Raw genomic sequence first — 17,993 nt, 5'->3', positions numbered from 1 at the left:
CCCCTTTTATCCTTACCCAGAGACTTTCAACAAGTCTGTCTCCCATTTCCATCTCAACCTCAGTCCAAGTGTATACATGTTTAATATATAAGCAACACCTTTTTCCCTGTCTGTCCTTCCTGAGCAAGCTGTTCCTTTTTATACCAGTATTCCAGTCATACGTATTATCCCACCAAATAAAATAAAATAAAATTATAAATTAATGGAGATATCCTATCTCCTAGAACTGGAAGGGACATTGAAACATCATCTAGTCCAGCCCCCTGTCTTCACTAGCAGGACCAAGGACTGATTTTGCCCCAGATCCCTAAGTGGCCCCCTCAAGGATTGAACTTACTACTCTGGGTTTAGCAGGCCAATACTCAAACCACTGAGTCATCCTCCCCCACTTGCTTGATGGGCCACATAAAAATGTATGTCTTATTTCCAGACAGAATTTCTATAACTTCAATTTCTAGTCATTGGATCCTGTCACACCCCTGTGTGCTAGCCTTAAAAGCCTATTATTAAATATTGGTTCCCTGTGTAGGTACTTACAGACTGTTATCAGCTCACCCCTTCACCATCTTTGCTAAACTACACAGATTGAGATCTTTGAGTCTATCAGTATACGGCAGGTTTTCTAATCTTTTACTAACTCTTGTGATAGTTCTCTGAACCCCGTTCAGTGTATCAACATCCATCTTTAATCATGGACACAAGAACTGGACAGAGGATTCCAGCAGCAGTTTCACCAGTGCCAAATATACAGGTAAAATAACATCTGTACCTCTCCTTCAGATTTCCCTGGTTATCATCTCAGGCTCTTTTGGCCACAAGGTCACACTGGGAGCTCTTGTTTAGCTAATTACCCCTTCAAGCCCCCAAATCTAGTTCAGAGTCATTGCGTTTCCCACAATCTCCCCTTGCATGTGAGCACTGCCTACACTCTTTGTTTCCAGATGTAGATATTTAAATGACTACATTAGAACACATGTTGGTTGCTTCAACACAGTTTACCAATCAATCCAGATTGCTCTGAATCAGTGACCCATCCTCTTCATTATTTACCATCCCCCAATTTTTTGTGTCATCTGTAAACTTCATCGATATTCAATCAAGAGATGGGTTAGCATGTGTGCTTCTGACACATCTCTCCTTACACCTGTCAGGTAGCACCTATCATTTATGTTTCAGACAACGCTGGGTGCCCGCAAGAAAGTGTCTCACCAAAAGAAGCAAGGGAAGTAACCGAGGTGCCATCCTGTAGCCTGAAATACCACAACACTTGTGCCCCTAGTGTGCATTCTCTTGAGTACAAAGTCATAGACCTGCATGAAATTGTCTGTTTCTATAAGGGAAACTTGGCTCCTTTCCAACATAGTAACTGCATCGTGGATCAGACATATGGTCCATCTAGCCCAGCGTCCTCTCTCCAACAGTGACAGCCCCCAAAATCCCACTCAGAAGAGAGAAGAAATCTCCTTACAGCGACAGGAAGGCAGAGCCCTAAGAATCAAGGTATGAATCTCACATGTCTGACACTCTCCATGCTGGGCAGCAACCTTTATGAATCCCCTGTACACTCCCTGCAGTCTCTCAGATTGGCCAGGATTCCCGGACAATTCCCTTGGCTCTGTGAGAAGGCGGATGAGCAGAAAATAGACCCTGGAGAACTACAGCTTGAGAGCCTCCCCCGGGAGTGAAGAAATTATTTGTTGATACCAGGGGCTCAAGATTGTCCAGGCAAACTGAGTCTTGCACACTGTTTTTCCGCTTAACAATTGATGATTTTTCCCCCTGTGTGTAAAGTACTGCCAGCTGCACTACATGTGGGTACACTGGCACAAGAGAAAGGACCAAAACCCATTTTCAATTGATCGTAGCAGTGTACCGCATGGGCATATTTCCCATGCAGATGTAATATACAGAGCATTAGCCTCTGCAAAATCAATGCCACTCTGTGAAGGGCAAATGAAGTGATTCTTAATTGATGCAAGCTGTAGGGTGTGGGAAAGGCTTTCTTCTCCCAGGATTCTGGTATTAAAGGTATTGCCAGTATCCCTTTGTGACGTCTAAAATGGCTATATATCTGGAAGCTCAAAATGTTCTAATATTTCATCTCCTCTCTGCATCAGGTAATCATCACATTTCAATATTGTGTTGATCTTTCAGAAATCGATGCAGAAAGGGGTTTTCCTATCCTGTGTGAGAACTAGTACAATGGGACTTCTCCACTCATTGTGGCGTTTTACATTGTTATGCCCTGCTGGGGTGAGAACACAGTGGTAAAGGAATCAAATGACTGCTAAATCTGGATTTTTTGGATTGCATACAGTCCATTCCCCAAGACGTGTGTCACAGGTGCTGGAGGCCTAAGTTTGGATTCTGAAGGTATAAGTTTGATGGGTTATAGGCCCTGGGGTTGAGTCTGGGAGCTGTGAAAACTGCTGCACCCCTCTAACCACTCAGCTGGGCTGGTCCTTTTCCATACTGCTTTGCTAGTGATTTGGCCTCTCCAGGCCCTATCACCCAACACAACAGCAGATGGTGATCTAAGGTATCCGAGGGCTTGCTTAAGCCACCAAATTTCAAACAGCAGCCACTGGGTATTAGAGGGTTTTCCTTTCACTCTCTCCCTTTCTCTGACTGAATCTACCAAGATAAACACAAGTGATGTTGCTGAGGATTGGTGTGGCTGTAATAATCAAGTGTGTGACACTTGATGGACTGTTGTGCAGGTGCACAGGTTAGAGGGAACATTGACCCCATCCTGGTGGCCATGGTCTCGATTAGCAGCCCTTGGTGATACGGTTTGTGCCTGTGTGTTTGATTGCAGAACGCTGTGTGTGGATTGCTCTCTCAGACTCATATCCCTGAAGTCTTTAAATGTACCTGCTGCGAAGACTGTTATTAGCAACATTTCCAGGCCTTGTCACACGTCAGTCTGCTTTGGCCTCCCATCTTTGGAAGCTTTTTGTATCAAGTTGGGCAGTGTCAATTTGGAAACCTCTACATCCAGAAACTTCTCATGAGGGGATCGTCTGGGCAATTTGAAATCCCAGAGAAGTGGGTAGAGCCCTCCGGGTGCTAACTGCCCAGGGCTGGGAATCTACTATTTGGGACAAAACAGGGACAAACGGGAACGGGCTTGTGTTTGAAAGGTTTAAGCTCAGGAGCAGGATGGGGACACTCCTGGATCATGCCGGCTGCACCAAAAAAGGAGTCCAAGGAGTCAGTGAGTCTTCCTAGAGGATCGCTGCCCAAGTGTGTAAGACAGCTAAGAAACAGAAACAGACCCCCTATAGTCACAGTGAAATTCCTTGCTGAGTGTTGACCTCCCGGATGGATTGATGGCTGTTTTGGCCAGTGCCAGGAGCAGTCTGATGAGGACTTGTGACTCAATGGTGTTACCCTGCTGGTAAGGCTGGGGTTCAGCACCGAGGGGCTTTGGTTAAGAGACTAGGAGACCCACTCCATAAAACACACATCATTTACTCAGTGATACAGTAGTGTACATACACAATAGAAAAAGCTTGCTCTTTATGATTCATCTTAATCCCAGCTCTGTTCTTGCTAGTGGGGGCCCTCTAGATCACAAGGCAAGGTGTCCCTTGCTTGCTGTAATTCAGTGTCTGAATAACAAAACAACTCCCCTCTCTGTACTACTCTCTATACTCCAAGGCCAACAACCCCCTGCATATTTACAAACTTCAAAAGAAACCTGTCTCCAAGCAAACTTTTCTCATTTTGCCACAAATAAGTAATGGCGGCCACCTACTAATCATAACCATTGTCTATGAACACTGTGCATGGCAGGGCTGCACTCTATCACTAGCTATGATCTCCGCCCGTGGTCCAAGGGCTCAGTTCTCTATTCTATGTGGGAGAAGGGCAAGCACTGTTGTCTTCTCCAGTCCTGGTACCGATTGTCCAGAAGGTCTCAGACTGACACCAGCTAGGACCAACCTCTGGTGAGGGACCCTCTGCCACCAGGGTAAGGAGATGGGGGTGGGGCAGTAAGCTGGCTATCAAATCTAGATATACATTTGTAGTCGTTGTTACCTAACGAAGCTATAGGAAAGAAGAAGATCAAACTCCATGTGGAACAGAGTCTAGTGATATTTGCATGTCTCCTTTGGGGATTTGTCCTTCCTGCACAGAAATGGATATTGAGAGACCTCTGCCAGAGACAAATAGGTGGGGGTGACTGTGGACCGAGCTCCTCTTGGTAGCTTTCCTATTCTGGAATTGAAGGACAACTTTACTTATACGACAATAATTTACCTAGCAGCAAAGAATCCTGTGGCACCTCATAGACTAACAGACATATAGAAGCATGAGCTTTTGTGTGAAATACCCACTTCTTTGGATGCATGATTTACCTGTGACTCAGCCTAAGAAGGGTCCAGGATTGCAGTGGATTTTTTTCATTCCGCCCCAGGAGATCAAAGTCTGGGCAAAAAAATCTAATCTCTACGTCAGCCCAACCTGGTGGAGAACAGGAGAAGCACAGAACCAGCTGATCCCTCTGTGCAGAGTGATTCCCAACTCAGCAACCACCTCAAGTACAAAACCCTGAATGCTTTAATAGTGTGTGTGTGTGGGAACCTACTTCAGTCATTGCTTTCCCAGAGCAGTCAGCGTGACCCATCTAATCCCTCCCACCTCTGCCCATCTCTTTAGGGGGCTGGTGAGTTTACCAGACTGTGTGCTCTCCTTCAGCATCTCTATGGATGTCTTATTTTAAGTGGGGTGACAGGACAGTTGGCTCCCAGATTGGTGCTGTACATGGGCATGGAGGGAGGGCTGGCCCATAGACTGTGCCATGGGTGATGTACCACCATGCCACAGATGTGTGTTAACCCCACCATGGCCCATGCTGGCCACCACTTCATGGACTCAGCAGTGGGATTCCAAGTGCCCTGAGTCGAGCTCACACTGGAGAAGGAAGCAAAATGGGCTGCTGAAGTGATTTCTCCTGGAACATGCGGTGACCAAGAAACCCTGCCATGGGATCATGACTCTCAGGGAACTATGGTCCTAAATACGATGTAAAGGGGGTGTTGTCTGGCACCAAGGGAGCTGAGGGGTGTAAAGACCAGAGCCATGTGTGGCTGCGGGAGATGGCATCTCACCAAAATGGTCCCCATCACCATGAGGCTGCATTCCCTCCACAGCCAGGGGTCCTGCTGGGCTGAAGTGGCCACTGTGGTGGGGGGAACTTGTGGCAGGGGATGGGCTTCTCTCAGTACTCAGGGCCATTGGTAACAGCTCACTCCAGCTCCTCTACAGCCATGGTAAGCCATGACTCAGGCTGCCCATATCTGCCTGAGTCAGGGCAGCCAGCTGCGTGCAGTGATGTTACATTCACCTTACTCAGACAGTGTGCTCCCCAAAGTTACACATTTCAGATTTTTTTCATGTATATGATATTTCACAAGTCACTAAAATCCAGCCCAAAATCCAGTTTGTCCCATTCCCTACTGTACGTAGGGCAATGGTCCTGCTGTTGTGGGAAACTTTCCTGGTTTCTGCAGCACCCAGGAGAATTGGCTAGTGAAAGGGTTTGAGTCCCCACTCCAATTCCCTTTACCCAGAGACCTGCCTCACCTCAAGGACTCCCCTTACACTCTCCTGTGTAGCAGATTCCTCGTAATGGTGACATGGCTGGGCCCAGGATTCCTGGCAGGCTGAACCTCCAGTCTCATCGTGGTCACTTAGGACAGGTGCTAGGGTGGCCCCACTGCAGGGTACCCTCTTCACACCAAATGCTTCTGTGACCCACTGATCACTACATTAAGTTCAAACCAAATATAATTTACTAAACGGTAATTGTTAAAAAAAAAACATGAAAAATGTTCAAGAAACAAGGAACCCCACTCTGTGGGCACGGGGAACACCACGAACAGCAGATGTAAGAAATTTTCCCAGTTTGTTCCTCACATGTCCCATGCCTCCAACCCAGGCCGTGGCTTCTCTGCCTGATACCGCAAGTAAGGCAGCTGTTCTGGTGGTGGTCACATTCCCTCCGGCTCTAGGTTGCAGTACTCCTCTCCCCAGCATCTGTCCTTCCATCAGGTCTACGTACACCCTTCTGCCTTCTGGGCTGCTTCGCTTCCCTTATGTTTCTGGCTGCCGCTGCCCTGCCTCCAACTCAGCTCGAAAAATTGCCAGATTTTGACTGCATTATGAGCCCAAATTTAAAAACTAACCCAAAAGTAACTCAATCTATTTCTTGAAGCAAACAGTTTTGGTTTTGGTTTTCAATCAACATGTTGGCCTATACATCAAGAAAGAGATGAAAGATTTCATTAGATATCTAGGACAGATTTTTTTTTTAAAGCTACAAGCCCCAGCAGGAGCTGGTGCACATTAGCAACAAAGCTATGAGATGATAATCAAATTCAAAATCAAAATCCCAGTACTGGTACTTGTATCCCGATTGAGGGTTGGCAGGTGTTTCAAAAAAACAGTATTAAAAATAACCGCAAAGAAGCCCAAAACATATGTAGGGTAAAAACCACAATCACATTATTATGTTATTTTTTTCTAATGGCATTCAGGGATGGTAGTCAATGTCCATATTTTGAGATGAATTAGTTTCTTGCTGTTCATTTCTAAAAGGCAACATTTCATCCTTGCTATCTTCATTGGGAGTTGAATGCTCCTCCTGCTGCTTATACATCAGCAGTGACCACTGCAATCATTTCTTTCTTTGATGCAAACTGTTCACAACAGATTTTGTGTCATAATAAGAATGTTTTCTAAAAGTTCCTCTTGCATCTTCTTGCATGATTTTGTTTTTATCAAGTTCATCTGAGAAAATCATTCAACTGCAGCATTGCTAAAAGGTAGCAACAGGAATGAAAGAGCAAACAAGCCAAGTTCTCTAAAGATTTTGTTCTCAGCAGAATCCGTGTGTTAGAGAACTTCTAACTGCTCAACTTGGTTTTCCTGAGCATGAGGCCAGTGACCCATAGGCAAATCTCTCCATTGCTGCTCCAACTGTCCAAAGTCTCCACAAACCAATGGCAAAAATGAGATATCAGCCAATGTAGGTTGTGCCGAGCTGAGTGCAGTAGAAGGACTTAATACTGCAAGCGATCCAATCACTTTGACATTTGGTGGCTATCTCTGTTTCATCTGTTTCAAAACTCCAACATGAAATCTCGACACCTATTTTAACATCTTCGACAATGTGAACTGTTAGTGTCTGTTTTGAGAGTTCCAACTGGAAAGCGACTCAATGGTTTTGGTTGTAGTTTAATATAGCAGTCCCGTTCTCAAAAATACATGGTTTCACAACTCTCACCAATAAGCTCTAGAAGGTAAATTTTACTCACCGGATCACTGCACCTATGAAAAAGAAGTTCAGCATTGTTGTTTCTTTCTTTGTCTTTGGCTTTGTAAAAGCGCAGCTTTAGTTTGTCAAACTGATCAAGAAACCTGTTCACACAGGGATTAATACAAGCCACCTTGCACCAGAAAGCTGCAATATCTTTTGGTGGTCTGGAAGTCATGGAAAGGCCAAGCGACAGGGTGTGTGCGGGTTGGGGGCTGATGGGGATACTGAAAGAGGTCAGGTGATGGTCAGAGAGAGGGAACTCAGCAATGGAGAGAGCAGAGCTTGGAGATGGAATGATAAGATATTAGGTATGTGGAATTTCTTGTACAGTGAACTTCTACAATGGTGAGTTAAGCCAAACTAGGAGAGAGCACCTGTGATTAACAAGGAGATATCATTTCCCCATCCAGTCAGGAAGGTTTAATGTCAGTGGCCCCAGAGAGAACACATTCTGGAAGTGCATTTGACCACTTTCTCACGAAGTTCTTTGTTTTTGACCCCGTAAATGATAGGGTTCAGCATGTTGGGGAGGAGGAAATAGAGGTTGGCCAAGATAATATGAATGTGGGGAGTGATGCCCTGACTGAACCTATGTGTCAGAGTGGAAAAGAAGAAGGGAGGATAAGACATCAACATCACACAGATGTGGGCTGTGCAGGTGTTGAGGGCTTTCTCATGGGCTTTCTTGGAGGAGATTCTGAGGACGGCCCTGAGGATCAGACCATATGACAAGGCAATGAGCATCAGGTCTAATCCGTTGACTACAACCGCTATCACCAAGCCGTACAATCTGCTGACTGTGGTGTCCCCACACGACATCTTCACCACAGCCATGTGGTCGCAGTACGTGTGGGGGATAATGCGGTTGTTACAGAATGGCTGCCTGCTCAGGAGCAGGGGCAGGGGCAGAATGAAGAGAACAGCTCTTATCAAACCGAAGAGCCCTAGTTTAGCTATTCGTGCATTGGTGAGGATGGTGGCGTATCTCAGAGGGTTACATATGGCTACATAGCGATCAAAGGCCATTGTCACGAGGACGGCTGATTGCATATTAGAAACCGCATGAAGGAAGAACATCTGGGTGAGGCAGCCACCCAGAGAAATGCCTTTCAAATTGAACCAAAATATACACAGTGCCTTCGGCACGACGGAGGTAGAGGTGCCAATGTCTGTGAGTGCCAGCATGCAGAGTAGCAGGTACATCGGCTTGTGCAGGGTCTGTTCTTTGCTTACAACAAAAAGAAGCATGAAATTTCCCAACAGGCCAATTACAAAGAACATAGAGAAAGGGATGGAAATCCAGATGTGAGCAGCTTCTAGCCCAGGGATGCCCATTAAGGTGAATGTTGAAGGGTCAGAGGGGGTGAGGTTGAAAGCTGCCATGAGGTGGTCGATGAGATGATCAGGGTCAGAAACTATCAAGGTTCCTGTGAAGGGAGAGAAGCACAGCAAGGGGATTACACACTTTATAACAATTATAACAAATAGTTAAATTTGACAAACCTCCGGGGGTAGCCGTGTTAGTCGGTATCCACAAAAGCAACAAGGAGTCCAGTGACATCTTAAAGACTAACAGATTTATACAGGCATAAGCTTTTGTGGGTAAAAAACCCACTTCTTCAGATGCATGGAGTGAGAATTACAGATGCAGGCATTGTTATACTGACACATGAAGAGAAGGGAGCTACCTCACAAGTGGAAAACCAGTGTTGACAAGTCCAATTCGATCAGGATGGATGTAGTCCACTCCCAATAATAGATGAGGAGGTGTCAAATCCAGGACAGGAAAAGTTGCTTCTGTAATAAGCCAGCCACTCTAAGTCCCTATTGAAGCCCAAATTAATGGCATAATATTTGCAAATGAATTTTAGTTCTGCCGTTTCTCTTTGAAGTCTGGTTCTGAAGTTTTTTTGTTCAAGTCTGGCCACTTTTAAATCTGTTATATAATGTCCAGGTGGTGACACCCAGGCTGCAATTCTGTGACCTGACAGGGCAGGTCCCCACCCTGTGCAACTTCCATCCCTGCCACACTGCAATACCCCTCACTCAGGTGCCAGACCCCACAGCAACAGCTCACAGAAATACCTCCTCAGATGAGGTTAAACTCAGTGTCTGCCTGCACCGGGGAAAAGGGGATATCAGCCTGAACTGCTTTTCTTTCAAAGGGAACCCCAGCGGTGGCTCAGCCTATGCAGGGAAGGAGAGAGGGAAAGACCCGGTGGGAGGGACAGAGGACATGGAGACTAAAAGGAGCCAGCATGAGTAACTCCTCCTCAAAGCGAAACAAAGCTTTAATGTATTGCAGCCCATTAGATCTCAATGGGACGAGATTCACCCTGAGTTTTTAACTTTTGGCTACAAGCTGCAAAAATCACTTGTTTGGGTTCTGCTACAGAGAGCACTTCTGTGAGAGCGCTGAAAGATTGTGAAGGAAACCCCCAGTTTATGTGGTGTTCTGAGACCAGGCATGAAAGATGGGGATTCCAAAACACATGGGCCCTGATTTGGCTCTCAGGGAGGCCAGTGTCAATCTGGAGTGACCCAGTGATGGTCGAATGAGAGAGCAGAATCTGGCCAGTGTGTGACCCATTCTTGTTGTGAACCCTCTGGTAACACAGATACCCACTGCAGAGACTTTGGCTGCACTTCCTAATAGGTCAGGGAAGTCGCTGAATTGGAGAAAATTAATGAACCAGAGAAAAATCACACTGGCCAAAAAAGGAAACTACTGAGACAGATAGAGGGACAAAGTAAGAGACAAGGAATTTTCTTAAAAACAATTATTTGTCTAAACTATTCCCAGTATATTTGTAGTTTCAATGTTATCAGGTAAATCCTTTGGTGTTTCTAACAATACTAAACAGTTCACATCACCGTGCTGCTGAATTCCTGCCCAGATGGTTCTTGACTTGTACCCTGGAACCCTTCCTGAGCCCTTAGCACTAACTTTAGTGCAGAAACAGGCAACTCACCATAATCTCGCTCAGCCAAAAGAAGAAATCTATTCGACGTGTTGAGCAGTGATCTTTATGATTCCCCTGTACAGTCCCTGCAGACTCTCAGGTTGGCCAGGATTCCTGGAAAACTCCCTTGGCTCCGTGAGCAGTGGGATGAGCATGAAATAGACCCTGGAGAACTTCAGCTTGAGAGCCTCCCCTGGGAGTGAAGAAATGATCTGCCGATATCAGGGGCTGAAGATTGTCAGGGCAAACTGAGACTTGCACACTGTTGTTCAGCCTAGCAATTGACAATGTTTTTTTTTTTTCCTGTGTGTAATGTACTGCCATCTGCACTGTGTGTGGCTATACTGCCATAAGACACGGAACCAAAAACCATTTTCAATTGATCGTAGCAGCATACTGCTGCGTACTGCCCATGCAGTTGTAATATACAGAGCATTAGCCTCTGCAAAGTCAATGCCACTCTGTGAAGGGCAAATGAAGTGATTCTTAATTAATGCCAGCCATAGGGTGTGGAAAAGGCTTTCTTCTCCCAGGATACTTGCATCAAAGGGATTTGTCAATATCCCTTTGTGAGGTTTAAAATGGCTATATATATGGAGGCTCAAACTGTTCTAATATTTCATCTCCTCTCTGCATAGGGCAACAGAGGGTCCTGTGGCACCTTTAAGACTAACAGAAGTATTGGGAGCATAAGCTTTCGTGGGTAAGAACCTCACTTCTTCAGATGCAAGTGACTTTTTACAGATTCAGACTAACACGGCTAACCCTCTGATACTCTCTGCATAGGGTAATCATGAAATTTCAATATTGTGTTGATCTTTCAGAAATTGATGCAGAAAAGTGGCTGTGCTACCCTGTGTCAGAATTAGTACAATGGGACTTCTCCTCTCACTGTGCTGTTTTACGTTGTGATGCCCTGCTCGGGGGAGAACACAGTGGTAAAGGAATCAAACAACTGCTATATCTGGATCTTTTGTTCTGGATACAGTCCCTGCCCTATGCTTGCATCACAGGTGCCTGGGGACCTAATTTGGGCTCCAAAGGGTATGAGTGTGATGGGTTGTCACCCCTGGGGTGCAGTCTGGGAGCTGTGGAAACTGCTGTGTCCCTCTAATCACCCACCTATGTCTCTCTAATCACCCCACCTTTTCCACACTTGTTTGCTGGTGATTCAGCCTCTCCAGACCCTGTTATCACCCAACACAACAGCAGATGGCGCCACACACCCAAATTGAGCTACCTGAGGGCTTACCTAAGCCACCCAAGTACAAACAGCAGACAGTGGATGTTAGTACCTGCTGTGAAGACTGTTAGTAGCAACATTTCCAGGCTTTGTCACACATCAGTCTGCTCCATGGCGTTGGTCTGCTCTGTGGCCTCAAATCTTTCGAGACTTTTTGTATCAAGTTTGGCAGTGTCAATATGGGAATCTCTGCAGCCAGAAGCTTCTCCTCAAGGGATTATCTGGGACATTTGAAATCCCAGAGAGGTGGGCAGAGCCCTCTGGGCACTAACTGCCTGGGATTGGGAATCTACTCTTTGGGACTGTGGTGAATGGGGGGCGGGGAACACCATTTTCTGGATGTTCCAGCCATTCACTTAGCTGGAATCTTTCTCAGTAGTTGTTCACTCTTTAGACCTAAGTATTAGTTGCCTTGCCTGTAAAGGTTAAAATCACAGAGTCCCAGACTCCCAGGAATGCTTAAAGAAGCAGGCAGTGAGTTGGCAGGAGGCCAGGAGAGCCAATGAAAACAAACCTTTGATTTTCAATTGGCAGCAGCAGCCCTTTCTTTTCCTGTTGTTCCTGTTGTGTTTGGGAGGGAAGGCTGCTGGAAGGAGATGAATGGCCAGGCATGGAGAATCCAGCGACATCCATGCCTAGGAAAGGACTAAACCTTGAACTACAGATATGTGAGTAGAAGAGGGAATGTTTTGTCAGACGCGATCAGGTTATTTCTTTATTTTTAGTTTGTTGGATTCTCTGTGCTGAGCACTTGTAACTTCCCCCTTGTACCATAAATTTACAAGCTGAATCCCAGGGAAGCAACACTCTGTGTTTTTAATTTTTTTTTAATTGCGCTATAACACCTAGCAACCAAGCAATGTTTTGCCAGATCTGTTTTCTCTTTGTTTCATAAAAATCACTCTTTTAAGAACATGATCTGATCCCTGTGTCCTAGAAAGTGGAGGTTCTGTGTGCACGTGTCTAAGACTGCTCAGACAAATGACTGAGAGGAAATAAAGTTCCATACTTCTCAGTTGGTATCAACAGCACTTTTTTCCCCCAAGATCTCTCCGGAGATGGGGGCGGGAGGTTAAAAGAGCTTGAGGGTACCTCACAGGAAGGAATTACCAAATGCGACTTCCTGGGTTCTCAAGGAGGTTTTTGCATTTTGGGTGGTGGCAGCAATAACAGTCTAAGGCCAGGGAATCTGTAATCTTGGGGAGTTTTAATGCAAGTCATAGGTGGCAAGTACTTTTAAGGTCTTTTGCGGGCCCCCACCTACTGCACTCAAAGTGTCCAAGTGAGGAAACAGCCTTGACAGGGACAAAACGGGGAAAGGGAAATGGGCATGTGTGTGAAAGGTTTAAGCTTGGGAGCAGGATGGGGACTGTCAGGGTTCCCTCCCCACTCTGAACTCTGGGGTACAGATGTGGGGACCCGCATGAAAGAACCCCTAAGCTTATTTCTACCAGCTTAGGTAAAAACTTCCCCAAGGCACAAATCCTTTCCTTGTCCTTGGACAGTATTACTGCCACCACCAAAAGGGTCTCTTGGAGTCCCTAGTTCCCCAAAATATTCTCCCAAGCCCCTTTACCCCATTTCCTGGGGAGGCTTGAGAATAATGTGAGTACCAACCAGACCCTTTGTCTCTAGGACACTGAAAATCAATCAGGTTCTTAAAGAAAAAGGGAAAGAATCACACCTGCAAAATCAGGATGGAAGGTAATTTTACAGGGTAATAAAAAGATTTTAAACACAGAGGATTCCCCTCTAGGCTCAGCTTCAAAGTTAAAAAAAAAAAAACACCAGGAATAAAACTCCCTCTTAGCATAGGGGAAATTCACAAGCTAAAACAAAAGATAATCTAATGCATTTCCTTGCTATTACTTACAATTTTTGTAATCTTAGATGCTCATTTTAGGTATGTTTTCAGGAGATGTTTTTCCTGCCTGATCTCTCTCTCCATCCAGAGAGGGAACAACAAAGAGAGCACAAACAAAACCTCCCCCACCCCCAGATTTGAAAGTAACTTCTTTCCTTGTTGGTCCTTTTGGTCAGGTGCCAACCAGGTTATTTGAGCTTCTTAACCCCTTATAGGTAAGGATTCAGTACAGCTGCTCAGGAGGGACTTTATGCTACCCTTAGTTGTATATTTATGACAGGGACACTGCTGGACCAATCCGGCTGGACCAAAAAAAGGAGTCTAAGGAGTCAGTGAGTCTGCCCAGAGGAACGCTGCCCAGGTATGTAAGACAGCTAAGGAACAGAAACAGACCCCCTATTGTATGGTGAGGTTATGGCAAACCAGTAAACTGCCATAAACCACTATTGCTTATTGCTAAAACCAGCCAAATCAGCAGACTGTAAATTGGCCATGCAGCAGCCTTATCTTAACCAAGGCAGGAGGGGAGGGGATTTGGGTGTCACAGAAAGGTCATGTATATATGTATACAAACTGCTTCAAAAGTTTGAATTAGTTGGACCCTTCGGGACAGTTTCTTCAGGAACTCTCAATCTGGATGCATCTTGGGGTCCCCACCGGCAGACGGAAGTTTGGCCAATGGAAGCCTGTCTCTGTGCTACTCAAGAGCCACACACAGCTTCTGTTGGGGGTGTTTTACTAACCGGTTGCGGACGTGTGTAAGTGCTTGAGACTAAGTAAAGTTTAGCTTTAAGTGAACGCACTCTGGTGTTGCCCTGTTTGTGCCAGCCATCTATCGGTCCGACAGCCGGGTGTCCCCTCATTTATTTCCTGACACCATCTTGCACAGAGTAAAAGTTACCAAGAGCTTTGGATTGAAAGAACCCCGGGTAACACCATGTTCGCAGGGAAACTCCTTGCAGAGTGTTGTCCTCCCGGATGGATTAAAATCATAGAATCATAGAATATCAGGGTTGGAAGGGACCTCAGGAGGTCATCTAGTCCAACCCCCTGCTCAAAGCAGGACCAATTCCCAACTAAATCATCCCAGCCAGGGCTTTGTCAAGCCGGGGCTTAAAAACCTCCAAGGAAGGAGATTCCACCACCTCCCTAGGTAACACATTCCAGTGCTTCACCACCCTCCTAGTGAAATAGTGTTTCCTAATATCCAGCCTAGACCTCCCCCACTGCAACTTGAAACCATTGCTCCTTGTTCTGTCATCTGCCACCACTGAGAACAGCCGAGCCTCATCCTATTTGGAACCGTCCTTCAGGTAGTTGAAAGCAGCTATCAAATTCCCCCTCCTTCTTCTCTTCTGGAGACTAAACAATCCCAGTTCCCTCAGCCTCTCCTCATAAATCATGTGCTCCAGCCCCCTAATCATTTTTGTTGCCCTCCGCTGGACTCTTTCCAATTTTTCCACATCCCTCTTGTAGTGTGGGGCCCAAAACTGGACACAGTATTCCAGATGAGGCCTCACCAATGTTGAATAAAGGGGAACGATCACGTTCCTCGATCTGCTGGCAATGCCCCTACTTATACAGCCCAAAATGCCGTTAGCCTTCTTGGCAACAAGAGCACACTGTTGACTCATATTCAGCTTCTCGTCCACTGTGACCCCTAGGTACTTTTCTGCAGAACTGCTACCTAGCCATTCGGTCCCTAGTCTGTAGCAGTGCATGGGATTCTTCTGTCCTAAGTGCAGGACTCTGCACTTGTCCTTGTTGAACCTCATCAGGTTTTTTCTGGCCCAATCCTCTAATTTGTCTAGGTCCCTTTATATCCGATCTCTACCCTCTAGTGTATCTACCACGCCTCGCAGTTTAGTGTCATCTGCAAACTTGCTGAGAGTGCAGTCCACACCATCCTCCAGATCATTAATAAAGATATTAAACAAAATCGGCCCCAGGACCGACCCTTGGGGCACTCCGCTTGAAACCGGTTGCCAACTAGACATGGAGCCATTGATCACTACTCATTGAGCCCGATGATCTAGCCAGCTTTCTATCCACCTTACAGTCCATTCATCCAGCCCATACTTCTTTAACTTGGCAGCAAGAATACTGTGGGAGACCGTATCAGAAGCTTTACTAAAGTCAAGGAATAACACATCCACTGCTTTCCCCTCATCCACAGAGCCAGTTATCTCATCATAGAAGGCAATTAGGTTACTCAGGCAAACTTCCCCTTGGTGAATCCATGCTGACTGTTCCTGATCACTTTCCTCTCCTCTAAGTGTTTCATAATTGATTCCTTGAGGACCTGCTCCATGATTTTTCCAGGGACTGAAGTGAGACTGACTGGCCTGTAGTTCCCTGGATCCTCCTTCTTCCCTTTTTTAAAGATGGGCACTACATTAGCCTTTTTCCAGTCATCCAGGACCTCCCCCAATTGCCATGAGTTTTCAAAAATAATGACTAATGGCTCTGCAATCACATCCGCCAACTCCTTTAGCACCCTTGGATGCAGCGCATCTGGCCCCATGGACTTGTGCACGTCCAGTTTTTCTAAATAGTCCCGAAACACTTCTTTCTCCACAGAGGGCTGGTCACCTTCTCCCCATACTGTACTGCCCAGTGCAGCAGTCTGGGAGCTGACCTTGTTCATGAAGACAGAGGCAAAAAAATCATTGAGTACATTAGTTTTTTCCACATCCTCTGTCACTAGGTTGCCTCCCTCATTCAGTAAGGGGCCCACACTTTCCTTGACTTTCTTCTTGTTGCTAACATACCTGAAGAAATCCTTCTTGTTATTCTTAACATCTCTTGCAACTCCAAGTGTGATTTGGCCTTCCTGATTTCACTCCTGCATGCCTGAGCAATATTTTTATACTCCTCCCTGGTCATTTGTCCAATCTTCCACTTCTTGTAAGCTTCTTTTTTGCATTTAAGATCAGCAAGGATTTCACTGTTTAGCCAAGCTGGTCTCCTGACATATTTACTATTCTTTCTACACATCAGGATGGTTTGTTCCTGCAACCGCAATAAGGATTCTTTAAAATACAGCCAGCTCTCCTGGACCCCTTTGCCCTTCATAAACAACAAAGAGTCTGGTGGCACCTTAAAGACTAACAGATTTATTTGGGCATAAGCTTTCGTGAGTAAAAACCTCACTTCTTCGGATGCATAGAGTGAAAGCTACAGATGCAGGCATTATATACAGACACATGGAGAGCAGGGAGTTACTTCACAAGTGGCGAACCAGTGTTGACAAGGCCAATTCAATCAGGGTGGATGTAGTCCACTCCCAATAATAGATGAGGAGGTGTCAATTCCAGGAGAGGAAAAGCTGCTTCTGTAGTGAGCCAGCCACTCCCAATCCCTATTCAAGCCCAGATTAATGGTGTTGAATTTGCAAATGAATTTTAGTTCTGCTGTTTCTCTTTGAAGTCTGTTTCTGAAGTTTTTTTGTTCAATGACAGTGACTTTTAAATCTGTGATAGAATGACCAGGGAGATTGAAGTGTTCACTTACTGGCTTGTGTATGTTACCATTCCTGATGTCCGATTTGTGTCCATTTATTCTTTTGCGGAGGGACTGTCCGGTTTGGCCAATGTACATGGCAGAGGGGCATTGCTGGCACATGATGGCATATATGACATTAGTGGATGTGCAGGTGAATGAGCCCCTGATGGTGTGGCTGATGTGGTTGGGTCCTCTGATGCTGTTGCCAGAGTAGATATGGGGACAGAGTAGGCAACGAGGTTTGCTACAGGGATAGGTTCCTGGGTTGGTGTTTCTGTGGTGTGGTGTGTAGTTGCTGGTGAGTATTTGCTTCAGGTTGGGGGGTTGTCTGTAAGCAAGGACTGGCCTGCCTCCCAAGGTCTGTGAGAGTGAGGGATCATTTTCCAGGATAGGTTGTAGGTCGTGGATAATGCGCTGGAGAGGTTTTAGCTGGGGGCTGTATGTGATGGCCAGTGGTGTTCTGTTATTGTCCTTGTTGGGCCTGTCCTGTAGTAGGTGATTTCTGGGTACCCGTCTTGCTCTGTCAATCTGTTTCCTCACTTCCCCAGGTGGGTATTGTAGTTTTACGAATGCTTGATAAAGATCTTGTAGGTGTTTGTCTCTGTCTGAGGGGTTGGAGCAAATTCGGTTGTATCTTAGGGCTTGGCTGTAGACAATGGATCGTATGATGTGTCTTGGATGGAAGCTGGAGGCATGTAGGTACGTATAGCGGTCAGTAGGTTTCCGGTATAGGGTGGTGTTTATGTGACCATCACTTATTTGTACTGTAGTGTCCAGGAAGTGGATCTCTTGTGTGGACTGGTCCAGGCTGAGGTTGATGGTGGGGTGGAAATTGTTGAAGTCCAGGTGGAATTCTTCAAGGGCCTCCTTTCCGTGGGTCTACTCTGGCAACAGCATCAGAGGACCCAACCACATCAGCCACACCATCAGGGGCTCATTCACCTGCACATCCACTAATGTCATATATGCCATCATGTGCCAGCAATGCCCCTCTGCCATGTACATTGGCCAAACCGGACAGTCCCTCCGCAAAAGAATAAATGGACACAAATCGGACATCAGGAATGGTAACATACACAAGCCAGTAAGTGA

General features: G+C 45.9%; 1 protein-coding gene across 1 annotated transcript; it reads right to left on the bottom strand.

Annotated features, from left to right (window-relative positions):
- Positions 1–7,100: 7,100 nt before the first annotated feature.
- LOC101933299 (olfactory receptor 52P1-like) lies at positions 7,101–8,746 on the bottom strand. Its single transcript, XM_005311820.3, has one exon. The coding sequence runs from the start codon at positions 8,708–8,710 to the stop codon at positions 7,754–7,756; it is 957 nt and encodes a 318-aa protein (XP_005311877.1). The 5' UTR covers positions 8,711–8,746; the 3' UTR covers positions 7,101–7,753.
- Positions 8,747–17,993: the final 9,247 nt, after the last annotated feature.

Source organism: Chrysemys picta, chromosome 1 (assembly GCF_011386835.1).
Source record: "Chrysemys picta bellii isolate R12L10 chromosome 1, ASM1138683v2, whole genome shotgun sequence".
Lineage (NCBI taxonomy): Eukaryota > Metazoa > Chordata > Testudines > Emydidae > Chrysemys > Chrysemys picta.
This window is presented reverse-complemented; position numbering and strand designations above follow the sequence as displayed.